The sequence below is a fragment of the Carcharhinus amblyrhynchos genome, chromosome 2 (genome assembly GCF_965287045.1).
Source record: "Carcharhinus amblyrhynchos chromosome 2, sCarAmb.v2.hapA, whole genome shotgun sequence".
NCBI classification, from domain to species: Eukaryota; Metazoa; Chordata; class Chondrichthyes; order Carcharhiniformes; family Carcharhinidae; genus Carcharhinus; species Carcharhinus amblyrhynchos.
In genome coordinates, this window is record NC_137325.1 from 148,619,842 (window position 1) to 148,643,040 (window position 23,199).

Below are 23,199 nucleotides of genomic sequence, written 5' to 3' on the forward strand. Positions count from 1 at the left end.
CAGTGAAGTTTGGGTGTTTCTCCCTGCAGATGTGGATGAGTGTGCTGAGGTCCCCAATCCCTGTGGACCCACTGCCAACTGTACCAATACACTGGGATCCTTCATATGTCTCTGTAACCGCGGCTTCCTCATGGGACTGAGTGGCTGTGAAGGTAGGAAGCATGCAAACCGTGACTAGGTCCATGTCTCTGCTCAGAACAATCACTCCCCGGTAATCAATCTTCAAACTTTGATTGGATTGGATTTATTATTGTCAAATGTATTAGCATCCAGTGAAAAGTATCATTTCTTGCGTGCTGTCCAGGCAAAATATACCGTTCATAGAGAAGGAAAGGAGAGAGTGCAGAATGTAGTGTTACAGTCATAGCTAGGATGTGGAGAAAGATCAACTTAATACAAGGTAGGTCCATTCAAAAGTCTGACTGCAGCAGGGAAGAAGCTGTTCTTGATTCAGTCGGTACGTGACGTCAGACTTTTGTGTCTTTTTCCTGATGGAAGAAGGTGGAAGAGAGAATGTCCGGGGTGCGTGGGGTCCTTGATTAAACTGGCTGCTTTGCTGACGCAGTGAGAAGTGCAGACAGAGTCAATGGATGGGAGGCTGGTTTGCATGATGGGATTGGGCTACATTCATGACCTTTTGTTGTTCCTTGTGGTTTTGGGCAGAGCAGGATCCTATACCAAGCTGTGATACAATCAGAAAGAATGCTTTCTGTGGGGCATCTGTAAAAGTTGGTGAGAGTTGTAGCTGACATGTCAAGATTCCTTAGTCTTCTGAGAAAGTAAAGGCATTGATGGGGCTTTCTTAACTATGGTGTCGGCGTGGGGGGCACCAGGACAGGTTGTTGGTGATCTGGACACCTTGAAACTTGAAGCCCTCGATCATTTCCACTTCATCCCCATTGATGTCGATGGGGCGTGTTCTCCACCACGCTTCCTGAAGTCTATACGACTGTAAGACAAAGGAGTAGAATTTAGGCCATTTGGCCCATCGAGTCTGCTCCGCCATTCAATCATGGCTGATATTTTTCTCACTCCTGTTCCCCTGCCTTTTCCCCATAACCCCTGATCTCCTTATTAAACAAGAGCCTATCTATCTCTGCCTTAAAGACACCCAATGACCTACCTCCACAGCCTTCTGCAGCAAAGAGTTCTACAGATTCCCCACTCTCTGGCTGATGAAATTCCTCCTTATCTCTGTTTTAAAGGATTATCCCTTTAGCCTGAGGTTGTGCCCCTCTGGTTCTAGTTTTTCCTACTTCTGGAAACATCCTCTCCATGTCCACTCTATCCAGGCCTCGCAGTATCCTGTAAGTTTCAGTAAGATTCTGCCCGCCCCACCTCATCCTTCTAAACTCCAACGAGTACAGACCCAGAGTCCTCAACCCTTTCTCATACAACTATCTCCTTTATCACCCAATGAACATCTATTGGAGGGGCTTGTCATAGAATCAACACAAAACATCCCAGCCTGTATCCACATCTTGTCATAGGGTCATACAGCGCAGACACAGGATCTTTAGCCCACCATCAAATATCAGTTTATTTAATCCCATTTTACCAGCACATAGACCATAGCCTGTCTCACACGCCAAGGACCCGGGTTCAGTTCCAGCCTCGGGTCACTGTCTGTGTGGAGTTTGCACATTCTCCCCGTGTTTGTATGGGTTTCACCGAGCGCTCCACTTTTGTCCCACATTCTGAAAGACATGCTGGTTAGGTGCATTGACCCGAATAGATGCCGGACTGTGGTGACTCAGGGAATTTCACAGTAACTTCATTGCAGTGTTAATATAAGCCTACTTGATTAGATTTGATTTGATTTGATTTATTATTGTCACATTTTTCCATATAGTGAAAAGTACTGTTCCTTGCGCAGTATACAGACAAAGCATACCGTTCATAGAGAAGAAAACAAGAGAGTGCAAAATGTAGTATTACAATCATAGCTAGGGTGTAAAGAAAGATCAACTTAATGCGAGGTAGGTCCATTCAAAAGTCTGACAGCAGCGGGGAAGAAGCTGTTCTTGAGTCAATTGGCACGTGACCTCAGAGTTTTGTATCTTTTTCCTGACAGATCTCGGGGTCATAGTTTGAGGATAAGGGGTAAATCTTTTAGAACTGAGGTGAGGGGAAATTTCTTCACCCAGAGGGTGGTGAATGTGTGGAATTCACTCCCACAGAATGGAGTTGAGGACAAAATGTTGTCTGATTTCAAGAAGAGATTAGATTTCGCTCTTGGGGCTAAAGGGATTGAGGGATATGGGGGGGAAGTGGGGATCAGGATATTGAATTTGATGATCAGCCATGATCAGAATGAATGGTAGAGCAGGCTCGAAGGGCCGAATGGTCCCCTCCTGCTTCTAGTTTCTATGTTTCTAAAGAGGACTGGTGGATAGATGAGCAGGAATGATAGGAAGCAAGCAATGCAGACATTTAAGGAGGCAATTCATGACTGTCAGAAAAAATATATCCTGGTCGTGGAAAGATTCTAACCATGGCCAATCCACCTAACCAGCACGTCTTTCAGACTGTGGGAGGAAACCAGAGCACCTGGAGAAAACCCATGCAGACATGAGGAGAATGCGCAAGCTCCATACAGACAGTGACCCAAGCTGGGAGTCAAACCCAGGTCCTTGGCACTGTGAGACAGCAGCGCGAACGACCACGCCACCCTTTTGGATATATTAAAAGGAAGAGAGAGGCCTGTCAGCAACTGAATGTGGGAGATAGTTCTGGGAAACAGGGAAACGACAGAGCAGTTAACAGAAATTTTGCAACAGTCTTTACAGCGGAAGATACAGTGAGGTGACAGTGACAGCCCTTCACAGCAAGGGTGCATTCAACTGAGTGCGGCATCAAGGAGTTCTCATGAACCTGGAGTCAATGGGTATCGGGAGCAAACTCTCCGCTGGTTGGAGTCAACCCTCAGACATAGGAAGGTGGTTGTAGCTGTGGAAAGTCAGTCATCACCGCTCCAGGACATCTCTGCAGGAGTCCCTCAAGGTAGTGTCCTAGGCCCAACAATCTTCAGCTGCTTCATCAATGATCTTCCCTCGATCATAAGGTCAGAAGTCGGGATTTTCCTCAGTGAATACAGAATGTTTGTGACTCCTCAGATACTGAAACAATCCATGTGGAAATGCTGGAAGATCCGGACAATATCCAGGTTTGGGCTGACAACTATCAGTAACATTCGTGCCACACAAATACCAGGCAATGACCATCACCAACAAGAGACACTCTAACCACTGCCCCTTGACATCCAATGGTGTCACCATCACTGAATCCCCCACTGTCAACATCCCTGAGTTACCACTGACCAGAAACTCAACTGGATTCGCCAAATAAACACAGTGGCTACAAGAGCAGGTCAGAGGCTGGGAATCCTGACCAGAAACTGAACTGGACCAGCAATGTAAATATTGTGGCCACCAGAGCAGGTCAGAGGCTGGGAATCCTGCAATGAGGAACTCACCTCCTGACTCCCCGAAACCTGTCCACCGTCTACAAGGTACAAGCCAGCAGTGTGATGGAATACTCCCCACTTGCCTGGATGGGTGCAGCTCCAACATTCCAGAAGCTCAACACCATCCAGGATAAAGCAGCCCCACTTGATTGGCACCCCATCCACAAACATCCACTCCCTCCACCACCAACACACAGTGACAGCCGTGTGTACCATCTACAAGATATATAAGAAATAAGAAATAGGAGCAGGAGTAGGCCATCTAGCCCTTCGAGCCTGCCCCGCCATTCAATAAGATCATGGCTGATCTGTCGTGGCTCAGTTCCACTTTCCCGCCCTCTCCCCATAACCCTTAATCCCTTCTCTTATCAAAAACCCATCAACCCGCTTCTTAAAAATATTTAGCGAGGCAGCCTCCACCACTTCAACGGGCAGAGAATTCCAGAGATTCACCACCCTTTGAGTGAAGAAATTCCTCCTCAACTCCGTTCTAAACCGCCTCCCCTTTATCTTGAGGCTGTGCCCCCTAGTCCTACTGTCTTTTTTGAGCGGGAAGAGTCTCTCCACCTCTATCCTATCCATCCCATTCATCATCTTATACGTCTCAATGAGATCTCCCCTCATTCTTCTAAACTCTAACGAGTACAAGCCTAGTTTATTCAGCCTCTCCTCATAGCTCAATCCCCTCAACTCCGGTATCAGCCTAGTAAACCTCCTCTGCACTCCCTCCAGGGCCAAAATATCCTTGCGCAGGTGCGGTGCCCAAAACTGCACACAGTACTCCATGCACTGCAGCAACTCACCAAGGCTCCTTAGGCAGCACCTTCCAAACCCACCACCACTTCCATCAAGAAGGACAGGAGCAGCAGATACCTGGGAACACCCCCACCTGGAGATTCCCCTCCGAGTCACTCACTATCCTGATTTGGAAATATATCGGGCGTTCCTTCACTGTCACTGGGTCAGAATCCTGGAACTCCCCCCCTAACAGCACTGTGGGTGTACCTACACCTCAGGGACTGCAGCGGCTCAAGAAGGCAGCTCAGCAGCACCTTCTCAAGGGCAACTAGGGATGGGTAATAAATGCTGGTCCAGCCAGCGACACCTATGTCCCATGAATGAATAAAAAAAATACTTCAAACATCCCATAATCTGTATCTGACCTGTATCTGTTCCGCATCTGACCTGAATCTGAATTTTATCTGATCCATATCTGACCTATAACTGACCCTATTTGATCTGTATCTAGAACATAGAACAGTACAGCACAGTACAGGCCCTTCGGCCCTCAATGTTGTGCCGAGCTTTGTCCAAACCCAAGTTCAAGCTATCCCACTCCCTATCATTCTGGAGTGCTCCATGTGCCTATCCAATAACAGCTTGAAAGTTCTTAAAGTGTCCAACTCCACTATCACAGCAGGCAGTGTATTCCACACCCCAACCACTCTCTGACTAAAGAATCTACCTCGGACATCCCTCCTATATCTCCCACCATGAACCTTATAGTTATGCCCCCTAGTAACAGCTACATCCACCTGAGGAAATAGTCTCTGCATGTCCACTCTATCAATCCCCCTCATCATCTTATAAACCTCTATTAAGTCGCCTCTCATCCTCCTCCACTCTAAAGAGAAAAGCCCCAGCTCCCTCAACCTTTCCTCATAAGACCTACCCTCCAAACCAGGCAGCATCCTGGTAAATCTCCTCCGCACTCTCTCCAATGCTTCCACATCCTTCTTATAGTGAGGTGACCAGAACTGAACACAATATTCCAAATGTGGTCTCACCAAGGTCCTGTATAGTTGCAGCATAACCCCACGGCTCTTAAACTCAATCCCCCTGTTAATAAACACTAACACACTATAAGCCTTCTTCACAGCTCTATCCACTTGAGTGGCAACTTTCAGAGATCTGTGGATATGAACCCCAAGATCTCTCTGTTCTTCCACATTCCTCAGAACCCTGCCGCTGACCCTGTAATCCGCATTCAAGTTTGTCCTACCAAAATGAATCACCTCACACTTATCAGGGTTAAACTCCATCTGCCACTTTTCGGCCCAGCTCTGCATCCTATCAATGTCTCTTCGCAGCCTACAAGAGCCCTCCACCTCATCCACTACTCCACCAATCTTGGTGTCATCAGCAAATTTACTGACCCACCCTTCAGCCCCCTCTTCCATTGATAAAAATCACAAATAGCAGAGGACCCAGCACTGATCCCTGTGGTACACCGCTGGTAACTGGCCTCCAGTCTGAAAATTTTCCCTCCACCACTACCCTCTGTCTTCTATGAGACAGCCAGTTACTTATCCAATCGGTCAAGTTTCCTTCTATCTCACACCTCCTTATCTTCTTCTTGAGCTACCATGGGGAACCTTATCAAACACCTTACTAAAATCCATGTATACGACATCAACTGCTCTACTTTCATCCACACACTTAGTTACCTCCTCAATGAATTCAATCAAATTTGTGAGGCAGGACTTACCCCTCACGAAACTGTGCTGACTATCCCAGATTAAGCTGCATCTTTCCAAATGGTCAGAAATCCTGTCCCTCAGGACCCTTTCCATTAACTTACTGACCACCGAAGTAAGACTAACTGGCCTATAATTACCAGGGTCATTCCTATTTCCTTTCTTGAAAAGAGGAACAACATTCACCACTCTCCAGTCCTCTGGCACAATCCCCGTGGATAGCGAGGACCCAAAGATCAAAGCTAAAGGCTCTACAATCTCATCCTTTTTGCCTCCCAAAGATTCCTAGGATGTATCCCATCTGGCCCAGGGGACTTACCGACCCTCAGGTTTTTCAAAACTGCTAATATATCTTCCCTCAGAACATCTACTTCCTCTAACCTATCAGCCTGTATCACACTCTCATCCTCAAAAACATGGCCTCTCTCCTTGGTGAACACTGAAGAAAAATATTCATTCATCGTCTCACCTATCTCCTCTGACTCCATGCACAAGTTCCCACGACTATCCTTGACTGGCCCTAACCTCACCCTGGTCATTCTTTTATTTCTCTCATAAGAGTAAAAAGCCTTGGGGTTTTCCTTGATCCGACCCGCCAAGGACTTCTCACGCCCCCTCCTGGCTCTCCTAAGCCCTCTCTTTAACTCATTCCTAGCTACCTTGTAACCCTCAAGTTGCCCAACTGAAACTGGTTTTCTCATCCTTACATACGCTTCCTTTTTCCTCTTGGCAAGACATTCAACCTCCTTTGTGAACCATGGTTCCCTCACTCGGCCATTTCCTCCCTGCCTGACAGGGACATACCTATCAAGGACACGCTGTATTTGTTCCTTGAACAAGCTCCACTTTTCATTTGTGCCCTTACCTGACAGTTTCTGTTCCCACCTTTTCCACCTGTTCTGCCACTATTTAAGGATCTGTGGACCTGTACTCTCAGACCTCTCTGTGTGTCTATGCTCCTGCCGGTTCTACCATTTATTTTATAGCTTCCACCTGAACTGGATCGACCAAAATGCATCACTTCACATTTGTCCAGATTAAATTTCATCTGCCATTTCTCCACTCAAATTTCCAGTCTATCTACATCTGCTGTATTCCATGGCAATCTTCATCACTATCCGCAACTCCACCAATCTTTGTATCCACGAACTTGCAAATCAGACCAGCTATGTTTTGTTCCAAGTTATTTATATATATTACAAACAGCAGAGGTCCCAGCACTGATCCCTGCGAAACATCACTAGTTACAGACCTTCATTCAGAAAAACACCCTTCCAACGCTACCCTCTGCCTTCTATAGCCAACACAGTAAGAAGTCTCACAACATCAAGTTAAAGTCCAACAGGAGTAAACACAGTCCAACAGGACTTTAACTTGGTGTTGTGAGACTTCTTACTGTGTTTACCCCAGTCCAACACGGGCACCTCAACATCACTTTTATGGCCAAGCCAGTTCTGAATCCATCTAGCCAGTTCACCGTTGATCCCATGAGATTTAATCTTTTGCACCAGCCTGCCATGAGAGACCTTGTCAAATGCTTTACTAAAATCCACGTAGGCAACAGCCGCAGCCCTTCCCTCAATCATTTTTGTTACCTCTTCATAAACTCAACTAAATTAGTGAGACATGACCCCCTTCGTACAAAACCATGAAGGCTGTCGCTAACAAGACCATTCAGTTCCAAGCGGAGTACAGGAAAGAGATAGAGAATCTGGTGAACAAGGGTGGTGACAATAATCTCTCCCTCAATGTCAACAAAACAATGGTCATCGACTTCAGGAAGCGTAGAGGAAGACATGCCACTGTCTATATCAATAGGGATGAAGTGGAATTAGAAACATAGAAAATAGGGCAGGAAGAGGCCATTCAGCCCTACAAGCCTGCACCACCATTCAATATGATCCTGGTTGCTCGTGAGGGATCTGGGTGTCCTTGTGCAGGAATCACAAGGAGTTGGTTTGCAGATGCAGCAGGTAATTAAGAAGGCAAATGGAATTTTGTCCTTCATTGCTAGAGGGATGGAGTTTAAAAACAGTGAGGTTATGTTGCAGCTGGTGAGGCCACACCTGGAGTACTGTGTACGGTTTTGGTCTCCTTACTTGAGAAAGGATATCCTGGCACTGGAGGGGGTGCAGAGGAGATTCACTAGGTTGATTCCAGAGTTGACTGAGTAGACTGGGGCTATACTCATTGGAATTCAGAAGAATGAGGGGAGATCTTACAGAAACATATAAGATTATGAAGGGAATGGATAAGATAGAAGCAGGGAAGTTGTTTCCACTGGCGGGTGAAACTAGAACTAGGGGGCATAGCCTCAAAATAAAGGGAAGCAGATTTAGGACTGAGTTGAGGAGGAACTTCTTCACACAAAGGGTTGTGAATCTGTGGAATTCCCTGCCCAGTGAAGCAGTTGAGGCTCCCTCATTGAATGTTTTTAAGGCAAGGATAGATAAATTTTTGAACAGTAAAGGAATTAAGGGTTATGGTGAGCGGGCGGGTAAGTGGAGCTGAGTCCACAAAAAGATCAGCCATGGTCTTATTGAATGGCGGAGCAGGCTCGAGAGGCCAGATGGCCCACTCCTGCTCCTAGATCTTTTGTTCTTATGTAGTATCACACTCCTGCTTTCTCTCCATACTCCTTGACCACTTTAGCCGCAAGGGCCACGTCCAGTTCCCTCTTGAACATATCTAACGAACGGGTCCCAACAGCTTTCTGTGGGAGAGAATTCCACAGGTTCACAGCTCTCTGAGTGAAGAAGTTCTCCCTCTTCTCAGTCCCGATTGGCTTATCCCTTATTCACAGACTGTGACCCCTAGTTCTGGACTTGCCCAACATCAGGAACATTCTTCCCATATCTAGCCTGTCCGATCCCATCAGGATTTTATATGAGATTCCCCCTCAATCTTCTAAGTTCCAGTGAGTACAAGCCCAGTCGATCCAGTCATATGTCAGTCCTGCCATTCCCAGGGCGGCACGGTAGCACGGTGGTTAGCACTGTTGCTTTGCAGCTCCAGGGACCTGGGTTCGATTCCTGGCTTGGGTCACTGTCTGTGTGGAGTCTGCATGTTCTCACCGTGTCTGTGTGGGTTTCCTCTGGGTGCTCTGGTTTTCTCCCACAGTCCAAGGATGTGCGGGTTAGAAGCATTGACCCAAACAGGCGCCAGAGTGTGGTGACTAGGGGATTTTCACAGTAACTTCATTGCAGTGTTAATGTAAGAACATAAGAACATAAGAAATAGGAGCAGGAGTAGGCCATCTGGCCCTTCGAGCCTGCCCCGCCATTCAATAAGATCATGGCTGATCTGTCGTGGCTCAGTTCCACTTTCCCGCCCTCTCCCCATAACCCTTAATCCCCTCTCTTATCAAAAACCCATCAACCCGCTTCTTAAAAATATTTAGCGAGGCAGCCTCCACCACTTCAACGGGCAGAGAATTCCAGAGATTCACCACCCTTTGAGTGAAGAAGTTCCTCCTCAACTCCGTTCTGAACCGCCCCCCCTTTATCTTGAGGCTGTGCCCCCTAGTCCTACTGTCTTTTTTGAGCGGGAAGAGTCTTTCCACCTCTATCCTATCCATCCCATTCATCATCTTATACGTCTCAATGAGATCTCCCCTCATTCTTCTAAACTCTAACGAGTACAAGCCTAGTTTATTCAGCCTCTCCTCATAGCTCAACCCCCTCAACTCCGATATCAGCCTAGTAAACCTCCTCTGCACTCCCTCCAAGGCCAAAATATCCTTGCGCAGGTGCGGCGCCCAAAACTGCACACAGTACTCCAGCTGCGGCCTCACCAATGCCCTATACAGCTGCAGCAAGACCTCCCTACTTTTATATTCAATCCCCCTCGCTATGAAGGCCAGCATCCCATTCGCCTTCCTGACCACCTGCTGCACCTGCAGGCTGGGTTTTTGCGACTCATGCACAAGGACCCCGAGGTCCCTCTGCACCGTCGCCTGCTGCAGTTTTTCGCCACGTAAGTAATAGTCCTTCCTACCATTCTTCCTACCAAAGTGGACCACCTCACACTTGCCAACATTAAATTCCATTTGCCATTTCCTGGCCCATTCGCCCAGCCTATCTAGATCCTTCTGCAGACTCTCCACACCCTCCGCACAATTTGCCTTTCCCCCAATCTTGGTGTCATCAGCAAATTTCGACACCCTACACTCGGTTCCCTCCTCCAGATCATCTATATAAATGGTAAATAGCTGAGGCCCCAGCACCGACCCCTGGGGCACTCCACTAGTCACCAACCGCCAATCCGAATAGCACCCATTGACCCCCACTCTCTGCCTCCTATTTGACAACCAATCCTCTATCCACGCTAACACCCTACCCCCAACTCCATGTCCTCTGACCTTCTGCAGTAACCTCTTGTGAGGTACCTTATCAAACGCCTTCTGAAAATCCAGAAAGACCACATCCACCGGCTCTCCTCTATCCACCGCCCTAGACACATCCTCATAGAACTCCAGTAAATTTGTCAGACACGACTTCCCTTTAATGAAACCGTGTTGCGTCTGCCCTATCAAGCAATTGCCTTCAAGATGCCTCGCAATTTCCTCCTTAATGACGGATTCTAACATTTTACCTACCACAGACGTTAAACTAACCGGCCTGTAATTCCCCGCCTTTTGCCTGGCACCCTTCTTAAACAACGGCGTAACATTAGCCGTTTAAGAGATAGGAGCAGGAGTCGGCCATCTAGCCCTTCGAGCCTGCCCCGCCATTCAATAAGATCATGGCTGATCTGAAGTGGATCAGTTCCACTTTCCCGCTTTCTCCCCATAACCCTTAATTCCCTTGTCTGTCAAAAACCTTTCTACCCATGACTTAAATATATTTAGCGAGGTAGCCTCCACCACTTCAATGGGCAGAGAATTCCAGAGATTCACCAGCCTTTGAGTGAAGAAGTTTCTCGTCAACTCTGTTCTAAACTGCCCCCCTCTTATCTTGAGGCTGTGCCCTCTAGTTCTGCTATTCTTTCTAAGCGGGAAGAATCTCTCTACCTCTACCCTATCCATCCCCTTCATTATCTTATATGTCTCTATAAGATCCTCCCTCATCCTTCTAAACTCCAACGAGTGCAGACCCAGTCTATTTAGCCTCTCTTCATAGTCCACAAGTCTTACTTGTGACTAATAAATGAACTTTACTTTAGGAATCAGTCTGGTGAACCTTCGCTATCCAACCTCAATAGCAAAGAATATCCTTCCTCAGACGAAGAGACCAAAACTGCACACAATACTTGAGGTGTGGCCTCACCAAAGCCCTGTATAATGGTTCAGCGCTTCCAGTTTTTAGGTGTCCAGATCACCAACAACCTGTCCTGTCCCCCCACGCCAACACTATAGTTAAGAAAGCCCCACCAACGCCTCTACTTTCTCAGAAGACTAAGGAAATTTGGCATGTCCGCTACGACTCTTGCCAACTTTTACAGACGCACCATAGAAAGCATTCTTTCTGGTTGTGTCACAGCTTGGTATGGGCTCCTGCTCTGCCCAAGACCGCAAGGAACTACAAAAGGTTGTGAATGTAGCCCAATCTATCACACAAACCAGCCTCCCATCCATTAACCCTGTCTACATTTTCCGCTGCCACGGCAAAGCAGCCACACACATCTCTGACATTCTCTCTTCCACCTTCTCCTGTTGGGAAAAATATGCTAAACTCTGAGGTCACGTACTGACCAACTCAAGAACAGCTTCTTCCCTGCTGCTGTCAGACTTTTGAATGGACCTACCTCGCATTAAGTTGATTTTCCCCTACACCCTAACAATGACTGTAACACTACATTCTGCACTCTCTCCTTTCCTTCTCTGTGAATGGTATGTTCTGTCTGCATAGCACACAAGAAACAATACATTTTGTTGTATGTTAATACATGTGACAATAATAAATCAACTCTAATTGGTTCTTGTTTGGGAAGGGGATCAAAGATTATGGAGAATGAGGTCAGGAATCATCAGTCATGCTTGAATGGTGGAGCCATATTGATAGGCCGAAAGACCTAATTCTGCTGTAATATGTTAAGGTCTTTGAATATCCCAGTGTGTATCCGACCTGTATCCCGGAGTCTATCTGACCTGTATCCCAGTGTGTATCTATCCCGGTGTGTATCTGACCTGTCCTGGTGTGTATCTGCCCTGTGCCCCTGTGTGAATCTGACATGTATGCCAGTGTGTATCCGACCTGTATCCTGGTGTGTATCTGCCCTGTATCTCAGTGTGTATCTGACCGGTATCCCGGTATGTATATGCCCTATATCTCAGTGTGTATCTGAGCTGTATCCTGGTGTGTATCTGCCCTGTATCCGAGTCTGTATCTGACCTGTATCCCGGAGTCTATCTGACCTGTATCCCAGTGTGTATCTATCCCAGTGTGTATCTGTCCTGTATCCCAGTGTGTATCTACCCTGTACCCGAGTGTGTATCTGCCCTGTATCCCGGTGTGTATCTGACCTGTATCTCAGTATGAATCTGACCTATATCCTGGTGTGAATCTGCCCTGTATCCTGGTGTGTATCTGACCTGTATACTGGTAATTACAGGCCGGTTAGTTTAACGTCTGTGGTAGGTAAAATGTTAGAATCCGTCATTAAGGAGGAAATTGCGAGGCATCTTGAAGGGAATTGCTTGATAGGGCAGACGCAACACGGTTTCATTAAAGGGAAGTCGTGTCTGACAAATTTACTGGAGTTCTATGAGGATGTGTCTAGGGCGGTGGATAGAGGAGAGCCGGTGGATGTGGTCTTTCTGGATTTTCAGAAGGCGTTTGATAAGGTACCTCACAAGAGGTTACTGCAGAAGGTCAGAGGACATGGAGTTGGGGGTAGGGTGTTAGCGTGGATAGAGGATTGGTTGTCAAATAGGAGGCAGAGAGTGGGGGTCAATGGGTGCTATTCGGATTGGCGGTTGGTGACTAGTGGGGTGCCCCAGGGGTCGGTGCTGGGGCCTCAGCTATTTACCATTTATATAGATGATCTGGAGGAGGGAACCGAGTGTAGGGTGTCGAAATTTGCTGATGACACTAAGATTGGGGGAAAGGCAAATTGTGCGGAGGGTGTGGAGAGTCTGCAGAAGGATCTAGATAGGCTGGGCGAATGGGCCAGGAAATGGCAAATGGAATTTAATGTTGGCAAGTGTGAGGTGGTCCACTTTGGTAGGAAGAATGGTAGGAAGGACTATTACTTACGTGGCGAAAAACTGCAGCAGGCGACGGTGCAGAGGGACCTCGGGGTCCTTGTGCATGAGTCGCAAAAACCCAGCCTGCAAGTGCAGCAGGTGGTCAGGAAGGCGAATGGGATGCTGGCCTTCATAGCGAGGGGGATTGAATATAAAAGTAGGGAGGTCTTGCTGCAGCTGTATAGGGCATTGGTGAGGCCGCAGCTGGAGTACTGTGTGCAGTTTTGGGCGCCGCACCTGCGCAAGGATATTTTGGCCCTGGAGGGAGTGCAGAGGAGGTTTACTAGGCTGATACCGGAGTTGAGGGGGTTGAGCTATGAGGAGAGGCTGAATAAACTAGGCTTGTACTCGTTAGAGTTTAGAAGAATGAGGGGAGATCTCATTGAGACGTATAAGATGATGAATGGGATGGATAGGATAGAGGTGGAAAGACTCTTCCCGCTCAAAAAAGACAGTAGGACTAGGGGGCACAGCCTCAAGATAAAGGGGGGGCGGTTCAGAACGGAGTTGAGGAGGAACTTCTTCACTCAAAGGGTGGTGAATCTCTGGAATTCTCTGCCCGTTGAAGTGGTGGAGGCTGCCTCGCTAAATATTTTTAAGAAGCGGGTTGATGGGTTTTTGATAAGAGAGGGGATTAAGGGTTATGGGGAGAGGGCGGGAAAGTGGAACTGAGCCACGACAGATCAGCCATGATCTTATTGAATGGCGGGGCAGGCTCGAAGGGCCAGATGGCCTACTCCTGCTCCTATTTCTTATGTTCTTATGTTCTTATGTGTATCTGACTTCTATCCCAGTGTGTATCTGTCCTGTATCCCGGTGTGTATCTGACTTCTATCCCAGTGTGTATCTACCCTGTATCTCAGTGTGTATCTGTCCTGTATCTCGGTGTGTATCTGACCTGTATCCCAGTGTGTACCTGCCCTATGTCCCTGTGTGAATCTGACCTGTATCCCGGTGTGTATCTGACCTGTATCCCAGTCTGTATCTGACCTGTATCCCAGTGTGTATCTGACCTGTATCTCGGTGTGTATCTGACCTGTATCCCAGTGTGTATCTGACCTGTATCCCGGTGTGTATCTGACCTGTATCCCGGTGTGTATCTGACCTGTATCCCGGTGTGTATCTGCCTTGTATCCTGGTGTGTATCTGACCTGTATCCCGGTGTGTATCTGCCTTGTATCCCGGTGTGTATCTGACCTGTATCCCGGTGTGTATCTGACCTGTATCCCGGTGTGTATCTGACCTGTATCCCGGTGTGTATCTGACCTGTATCCCGGTGTGTATCTGACCTGTATCCCGGTGTGTATCTGTCCTGTATCCCGGTGTGTATCTGACCTGTGTCCCGGTGTGTATCTGCCTTGTATCCTGGTGTGTATCTGACCTGTATCCCGGTGTGTATCTGACCTGTATCCCGGTGTGTATCTGACCTGTATCCTGGTGTGTATCTGACCTGTATCCCGGTGTGTATCTGCCTTGTATCCTGGTGTGTATCTGACCTGTATCCCGGTGTGTATCTGACCTGTATCCCGGTGTGTATCTGACCTGTATCCCGGTGTGTATCTGACCTGTATCCCGGTGTGTATCTGACCTGTATCCCGGTGTGTATCTGCCTTGTATCCTGGTGTGTATCTGACCTGTATCCCGCTGTGTATCCGATCTTTATCCTGGTGTGTATCCGACCTGTATCCCGGTGTGTACCTGTCCTGTATCCCGGTGTGTATCTGACCTGTATCCCAGTGTGTATCTGTCCTGTATCCCGGTGTGTATCTGACCTGTATCCCGGTGTGTATCTGCCTTGTATCCTGGTGTGTATCTGACCTGTATCCCGGTGTGTATCTGCCTTGTATCCTGGTGTGTATCTGACCTGTATCCCGGTGTGTATCTGACCTGTATCCCGGTGTGTATCTGACCTGTATCCCGGTGTGTATCTGACCTGTATCCCGGTGTGTATCTGCCTTGTATCCTGGTGTGTATCTGACCTGTATCCCGGTGTGTATCTGCCTTGTATCCTAGTGTGTATCTGTCCTGTATCCCGGTGTGTATCTGTCCTGTATCCCGGTGTGTATCTGACCTGTATCCCAGTGTGTATCTGTCCTGTATCCCGGTGTGTATCTGTCCTGTATCCTGGTGTGTATCTGTCCTGTATCCCGGTGTGTATCTGTCCTGTATCCTGGTGTGTATCTGACCTGTATCCTGGTGTGTATCTGACCTGTATCCCGGTGTGTATCTAAACAAATCCCAGTGTGTATCTGACCCGTATTTGTTGAGGTTTCCTGCAGTCTGTACCTGCTGCTTCCAGTGAGGCCTGACTTTGAGTTGCTTTCTCCCTCTTGTTGACTAACGATCCTGTATAACCTGTATTCTTTTTCAGATATCGATGAGTGTCAGCTGTCGGCAGTGACAGGTCTGCAGGCCTGTGCTCCCCCTGCATTGTGCACAAACAGTCCGGGCTCCTTCTCCTGTGTTTGTGGAGTAGGCTTTGTGAAATCCCTGGATGGAGAAAGCTGTGTGGGTGAGTGTGGAGGGAGGGAGACATGTGAAAGAGCTAGTTTCATTGACACTGAACCTCTCCGGAATTCCTAAACAGAATCCCAAGCAGGACCGGCCCAACATGACCCAGCAATCCGACAATAAGGAAAAAGCAGTAGGACTGGGAAATGGTGGCAGCAGTTATTCCTGGAAGCACAGCTCCGATATCACTGCTGTCAGGATTTCTGATTATTCCTGGGATTTGAAAATTCTGAACCATTTTTTCCTTCTGGTTCCCTTGCTCTTTCTCTCCTCCTCCTCCTTCCTTCATCTTTCTCTCTGTTCTGAGTTACTTTCTCCTCTTTCATCTCCATGACATCTGCATCTGTCCCTCCTTTACCCATGGTAGTATCACACAGTCTCCCCCTCACTCCCCATGCCTTTCTCTGTCCTGCACTCACTTCTAGAACATAGAACAGTACAGGACAGTACAGGCCCTTCGGCCCTCGATGTTGTGCCGAGCTATGTCCAAACCCAAGATCAAGCTATCCCACTCCCTATCATTCTGGAGTGCTCCATGTGCCTATCCAATAACCGCTTGAAAGTTCCTAAAGTGTCCGACTCCACTATCACAGCAGGCAGTGTATTCCACACTCCAACCACTCTCTGAGTAAAGAATCTATCTCGGACATCCCTCCTATATCTCCCACCATGAACCTTATAGTTATGCCCCCTAGTAACAGCTACATCCACCCAAGGAAATAGTCTCTGCACGTCCGCTCTATCTATCCCCCTCATCATCTTATAAACCTCTATTAAGTCGCCTCTCATCCTCCTCCACTCTAAAGAGAAAAGCCCCAGCTCCCTCAACCTTTCCTCATAAGACCTACCCTCCAAACCAGGCCTGGTAAATCTCCTCTGCACTCTCTCCAATGCTTCCACATCCTTATAGTGAGGTGACCAGAACTGAACACAATATTCCAAATGTGGTCTCACCAAGATGCTGTATAGTTGCAGCATAACCCCACGGCTCTTAAACTCAATCCCCCTGTTAATAAACACTAACACACTATAAACCTTCTTCACGGCTCTATCCACTTGAGTGGCAGCCTTCAGAGATCTGTGGATATGAACCCCAAGATCTCTCTGTTCCTCCACATTCCTCAGAACCCTGCCGTTGATCTTGTAATCCACATTCAAGTTTGTCCTACCAAAATGAATCACCTCACACTTATCAGGGTTAAACTCCATCTGCCACTTTTCGACCCAGCTCTGCATCCTATCAATGTCTCTTCGCAACCTACAAGAGCCCCCCACCTCATCCACTACTCCACCAATCTTGGTGTCATCAGCAAATTTACTAACCCACCCTTCAGCCCCCTCTTCCATTGATAAAAATCACAAATAGCAGAGGACCCAGCACTGATCCCTGTGGTACACCGCTGGTAACTGGCCTCCAGTCTGAAAATTTTCCCTCCACCACCACCCTCTGTCTTCTATGAGACAGCCAGTTAATTATCCAATCGGTCAAGTTTCCTTCTATCTCACACCTCCTTATCTTCTTCTTGAGCTACCATGGGGAACCTTATCAAGCACCTTACTAAAATCCATGTATTTGACATCAACTGCTCTACTTTTATCCACACACTTAGTTACCTCCTCAATGAATTCAATCAAATTTGTGAGGCAGGACTTACCCCTCACGAAACTGTGCTGACTATCCCAGATTAAACTGCATCTTTCCAAATGGTCAGAAATCCTGTCCCTCAGGACCCTTTCCATTAACTTACTGACCACCGAAGTAAGACTAACTGGCCTATAATTACCAGGGTCATTCCTATTTCCTTTCTTGAAAAGAGGAACAACATTCACCACTCTCCAGTCCTCTGGCACAATCCCCGTGGATAGCGAGGACCCAAAGATCAAAGCTAAAGGCTCTACAATCTCATCCTTTTTGCCTCCCAAAGATTCCTAGGATGTATCCCATCTGGCCCAGGGGACTTACCGACCCTCAGGTTTTTCAAAACTGCTAATATATCTTCCCTCAGAACATCTACTTCCTCTAACCTATCAGCCTGTATCACACTCTCATCCTCAAAAACATGGCCTCTCTCCTTGGTGAACACTGAAGAAAAATATTCATTCATCGTCTCACCTATCTCCTCTGACTCCATGCACAAGTTCCCACGACTATCCTTGACTGGCCCTAACCTCACCCTGGTCATTCTTTTATTTCTCTCATAAGAGTAAAAAGCCTTGGGGTTTTCCTTGATCCGACCTGCCATGGACTTCTCATGCCCCCTCCTAGCTCTCCTAAGCCCTTTTTTTTAGCTCATTCCTTGCCAACTTGCAACCCTCAAGCGACCCAACTGAACCTTGTTTTCTCATCCTTGCATCCGCTTCCTTTTTCCTCTTGACAAGATATTCAACCTCCTTTGTGAACCATGGTTCCCTCACTCGGCCATTTCCTCCCTGCCTGACAGGGACATACCTATCAAGGACACGCAGTATTTGTTCCTTGAACAAGCTCCACTTTTCATTTGTGCCCATACCTGACAGTTTCTGTTCCCATCTTATGCTCCCTAATTCTTGCCTAATTGCATCATAATTACCCCTGCCCCAATTATAAATCTTGCCCTGTCGTGTGACCCTATCCCTCTCTGTTGTTTGTCCATCGTCATCGATGAGGACCTCGACACCATTAGTCATTTTGAGGCTGGTTGCAGTGTGTTTGAAGATGACTGATCAGGGCCAATTCGGGCACGCAATGTCCTGGCACATATTGGACAGACTTGTGTAGACACTGTAGTTGTTGCGCTGGTGGCTCTGGACTTGTGCAGCTCGCGTTTAAGTTGTGCTTCAGCAATACACCTTGCTTCGTAAGCTTGACAGCCTTTGCGGATGAGGCAGCGCCAGGTAGGGTGGTTTTGTGCCAGCGTTTCCCAGGTGGTCGTGTCAATGTCGAGCGACTTCAGAGAGGCTTTGAGTGTGTCTTTGAAATGTTTCTTCTGCCCTCCACATGAGCGTCTTCCAGCAGAGAGTTCCCCAAAAAAGGAGCTGCTTGGGAATGCGCTCGTCTGACATATGGATGGCATGACCTGCCCACCGGGTCTGCGCTCTCATCAGCAGTGTGTGGACTGATGGTAGACTTGCTCTAGAGAGAACTTCAGTGTCTGGTACTTTGTCTTGCCATCTGATGTGTAATATTCTGCGAAGGCAAGTCATGTTGAAATGATTGAGCTGTCTTGCATGCCTTCGATACACAGTCCACATTTCACAGGCATACAGGAGGGTAGTGAGTACCGCGGCGCTGTAGACCTTCAGTTTTGTTGCTGGGCTGATTCCTCGACGTTCCCATACAGTGGAGCGCGGTCTACCGAAAGCAGAACTTGCCTTTGCTATTCTGCAGTTAACTTCTGTATCAGTAGTCACAGCTTGGGAGAGGATGTTGCCAAGATAAGTGAACTGGTCCACTGCCTGTAGTTTCTACCCTTTGATTGTGATTATGTGTTCTGTGTACAGTGCATCAGAAGCAGGCTGGTGCATGATTACAGTCTTTTTAATGTTCACGGTGAGTCCAAAGTTGTCACAAGCCGTGGAAAATTTGTCTGTATTTACTTGCATCTGTGGCTCTGAGCCAGCATACAGGGCGCAGTCATCAGCAAAGAGGAAATCTCTCAGAACAGTCTCCTTCACTTTGGTAATAGCTTGAAGTCTCCTCAGGTTGAAAAGCTTCCACCCACTCTGTACTTGAGGCTGATTCCAGCAACACTGTCCTGGAAGGCATCATTCAGCATGGCCGTAAACATCATGCTGAACATTGTGGGTGTGAGCACACAGCCCTGTTTGACACCATTGGTGACTGGGAATGCCTCAGAGGATTCTCCGCCATCCAGTACTCTGGCCATCATGGAACTGGCGTACCATCTGAATGAATTTGGGGGGGCAGCCGAACTTCGACATGATCCTCCACAGGCCTTGTCGGCTTACAGTATCGAAGGCTTTCTCAAGATCAACAAAACATAGAACATAGAACATTACAGCGCAGAACAGGCCCTTCGGCCCACGATGTTGCGCTGACCAGTTAAAACAATGACCCACTAACCTAAACCAATCCCTTTTCGTCCATAAACCTATCCACGGATCTCTTAAACGCCCCCAAACTAGGCGCATTTACAACCGCAGCAGGCAGGGCATTCCAATCCCTCACCACCCTCTGGGTAAAGAACTTACCCCTGATATCCATCCTATAACTACCCCCCCTTAATTTAAAGCCATGCCCCCTCGTGCTAGCTTTCTCCATCCGAGGAAAAAGGCTATCACTGTCCACCCTATCTAAACCTCTGATCATCTTATATGTTTCAATAAGATCCCCTCTTAGCCGCCTTCTTTCTAACGAAAACAACCCCAAATCCCTCAGCCTCTCCTCATAGGACCTCCCCTCCATATCAGGCAACATCCTGGTAAACCTCCTCTGCACCCTCTCCAAAGCCTCCACATCCTTCCTGTAATGTGGGGACCAGAACTGCACACAGTACTCCAAGTGCGGCCGCACCAGAGTTGTGTACAGTTGCAACATGACGCTGCGACTCCTAAATTCAATCCCCCTACTAATAAATGCCAAGACACCGTACGCCTTCTTAACAACCCTATCTACTTGATTCCCAACTTTCAGGGAAAGTTTCCCAACTTTCCCAACTTTCAAAGGTTGTGTAGAGCTCACGATTCTGCTCCTGACACTTCTCCTGAAGTTGGTGCGCAGCAAAAATCATGTCAGTAGTCCCACAATCTTTGTGGAAGCCACACTGTGACTCTGGAAACAGGTCCAACTCCAGATGAGTGACCAGACGATTTAGCAGGACTCTTGTGTGGGTTTTCCTGTGATGGGGAGCAGCGAGATTCCTTGGTGATTGTTGCATACTTGCCGATTGCCCTTCCTCTTGTAGAGGTGTATGATGGAAGCATCTTTAAGTTCCTGAGGAATGGATCCTTGTTTCCAAAAGGACTGGAACAACTTGGTGAGCTTCTTGATAAGTACAGGACCAGCAGCTTTATAGATCTCTGCAGGTGTGGCATCTGCCCCTGGGGCTTTGCCACTGGATAGCTGGCTGACAGCTTTCGTGACTTCGGCTACTATCAGTGGGTCATCCGTGGCACTGTTGGTATCGACCTGGGGAACCTGTCTATTGCCTCATGGTTAATAGATGACGATCGGTTGAGGGTGGCTTCAAAGTGTTCAGCCCATCTCTGCAGGATCTGAGCCTTCTCTGTAATGAGAGTTGTACCATCTGTACTCAGGAGGGGGGAACTCCCGAGAGTCTGAGGTCCACAGAGAGTGCTGAGGGCTTCATAGAACCGTTTCAAGTCGTTTCTGTCAGCATATCCGTGTATTTCATCTGCCTTGGCGCTCAGCCAGGCATCCTGCATTTTACGCAGTTTATTCTGGACTGTCCTGTGAGCACTGGGAAAAGCATTTTTCTTGGCAGCTGAAGATGGGTCATTCTGACAGGCCCGATGAAGATGGTGCTTTTCAACAAGTAGAGCCTGTATCTCCCCATCATTCTCATCAAACCAGTCATGCTGCTTGTGGGTAGAGGACCCGAGCATCTTCACTGCAGATGTATGGATAGCATCCCTGAAGCGTTCCCAGTCATCCTCAGCGCTGCCTGCGAGGTGTAGGTCAGCAAGCTTGATTTCTAAGTCTTCAGCCAGTGCTGAAACTATACTGGAGTTCTTTAGCTTGGCCGCATTGATTCTTTTCATTACCTTGCTTCCTTGTGGTCGCCTCTCGGGTCTGATACGGAGCCTCATTTTGGAGACAATGAGCCTGTGATCTGTCCAGCAGTCAGCACCACACATGGCCTTGGTCACTCTGACATCCTGCCTGTCTTTTCTCCTGACAATGACATAGTCCATAAGATGCCAATGCTTAGAGCGGGGGTGCATCCAGGAGGTTTTGTTACGGGTAGGCACTCGGAAGGTTGTGTTGGTGATGAGGAGGTCATGTGCTGCACAGGTCTTCAGTAAGAGTAGGCCATTACTGTTATACTTGCCCATTCCATGCCTCCCAATGATTTCCTGCCAGATTGCAGAGTCACACCCTCCTCTTGCATTGAAATCGCCAAGATCAGCTTGTCGATACTGCTCACTGCTGATAGTGGGGCATCTAGTTCTTCATAGAATGAGGGAAAGTTGCGCAGCGTCAGCCTCACTCTCTCTTCCCAATTCCCATCTAGATCCAGTGACAAGACAAGAGTCAAGACGAGGTGGGACTAGGTGCAGTGGATGACCAGGATGTCTTCTGTGGCTTGTCCTGCTCTTCGCGTTCCACGATGTTGCAGAGACTGCCTTCTTGACCATTGGACCTTCCATTTGTCTCTTCTGCTCAATCCTCCGGACTCTGTCTTCACATGCTGGGATAGACATCTCCCTATCTCACCGAGGGTTGAGACCCGTTGGCTACCCTCTCCTGGCTTAGCTGGCTTGTCAAGGCTGTTGCCCGGGGAGTGGCCGCTGTCGCATGCAAACAGCTACGGGGGAGCCACAAATGAGAGCTGAGTGCCAGGTGGTGACAAAGGATGGACAAACCGCCCTGAAAGGACGCGACATGTTCCCCCACTGGAAGTACTACCCCTCCCTGACACCCCATACATGCCCACTTTATTGCAGTAATGAAGGACACCGAATTGTGGTCACTATTTCCAAAGTGCTCCCCCACAAACAAATCTAACACTTGGCCCGGTTCATTACCCAGTACCAAGTCCAATGTGGCCCCACCTCTTGTCGGCTTATCCACATATTGTGTCAGGAAACTCTCCTGCACACACTGTACAAAAAGTGTCCCATCCGAACTATTCAACCTATAAAGGGTCCAATCAATATTTGGAAAGTTAAAGTCACCCATGATAACTACCCTGTGATTTCCACACCTATCCATAATCTGCTTTGCCATTTCCTCCTCCACATCTCTATTACTATTTGGGGGCCTATAGAAAACTCCTAATAACGTGACCGATCCTTTCCTATTTCTATCTTCAGCCCATATTACCTCAGTGGACAGATCACCCTCGAAATGCCTTTCAGCAGCCGTTAAACTATCCTAGATTAACAATGCTACTCCTCCACCTCATTTACCGCCTTCCCTACTCTTACTGAAACATCTGTACACCGGAACTGCCAATAACCATTCCTGTCCCTTTCTCTCACCGAGTCTTTCACCCTGCTCTCACTCCCTCTCTCCCCACTCTCCTGTCTTTCCCTCCTCATCTGTCTCCTTTTCTTCTCTCCCACTCTCCCTTTCTCTCTCCCCCTCTTCAGTCCCTATCACTCTCCTTCTCGACTCTCTGTACTGCCTATGGCTGCAATCTGAGACTTCAGATTCCCATAAAGCACTAACTGAGTCAACCTGAGCCACACGTGAACTTAATTAGCTGCAGCTTTTCTGCTCCTTGGTTTACCCAGCCCAATAACAGCTGGAACATCAGAATGCTGGGAATAAGGAACATTGTTAATTCTAGAGAGACTGCCTTGGTTACAGAGGTGCCTCCAACACAGCAAAGGGGTTACATCAAAGATATGAAAGCCGTTGGAAAGTGAAATCT

The 23,199-nt window shown here is 47.9% G+C and overlaps 1 protein-coding gene across 2 annotated transcripts in view; it reads left to right on the forward strand.

The window, feature by feature from the left end:
* LOC145359533 (uncharacterized) overlaps positions 1–23,199 on the forward strand; it is a 129,248-nt gene that overhangs the window by 19,785 nt on the left and 86,264 nt on the right. For both annotated transcript variants that reach the window (XM_080214168.1, XM_080214178.1), the window contains exons 2-3: positions 30–152; positions 15,501–15,641. In XM_080214168.1, coding sequence (XP_080070294.1) covers positions 30–152; positions 15,501–15,641 — 264 coding nt within the window. The remainder of the gene's footprint in view (positions 1–29; positions 153–15,500; positions 15,642–23,199) is intronic.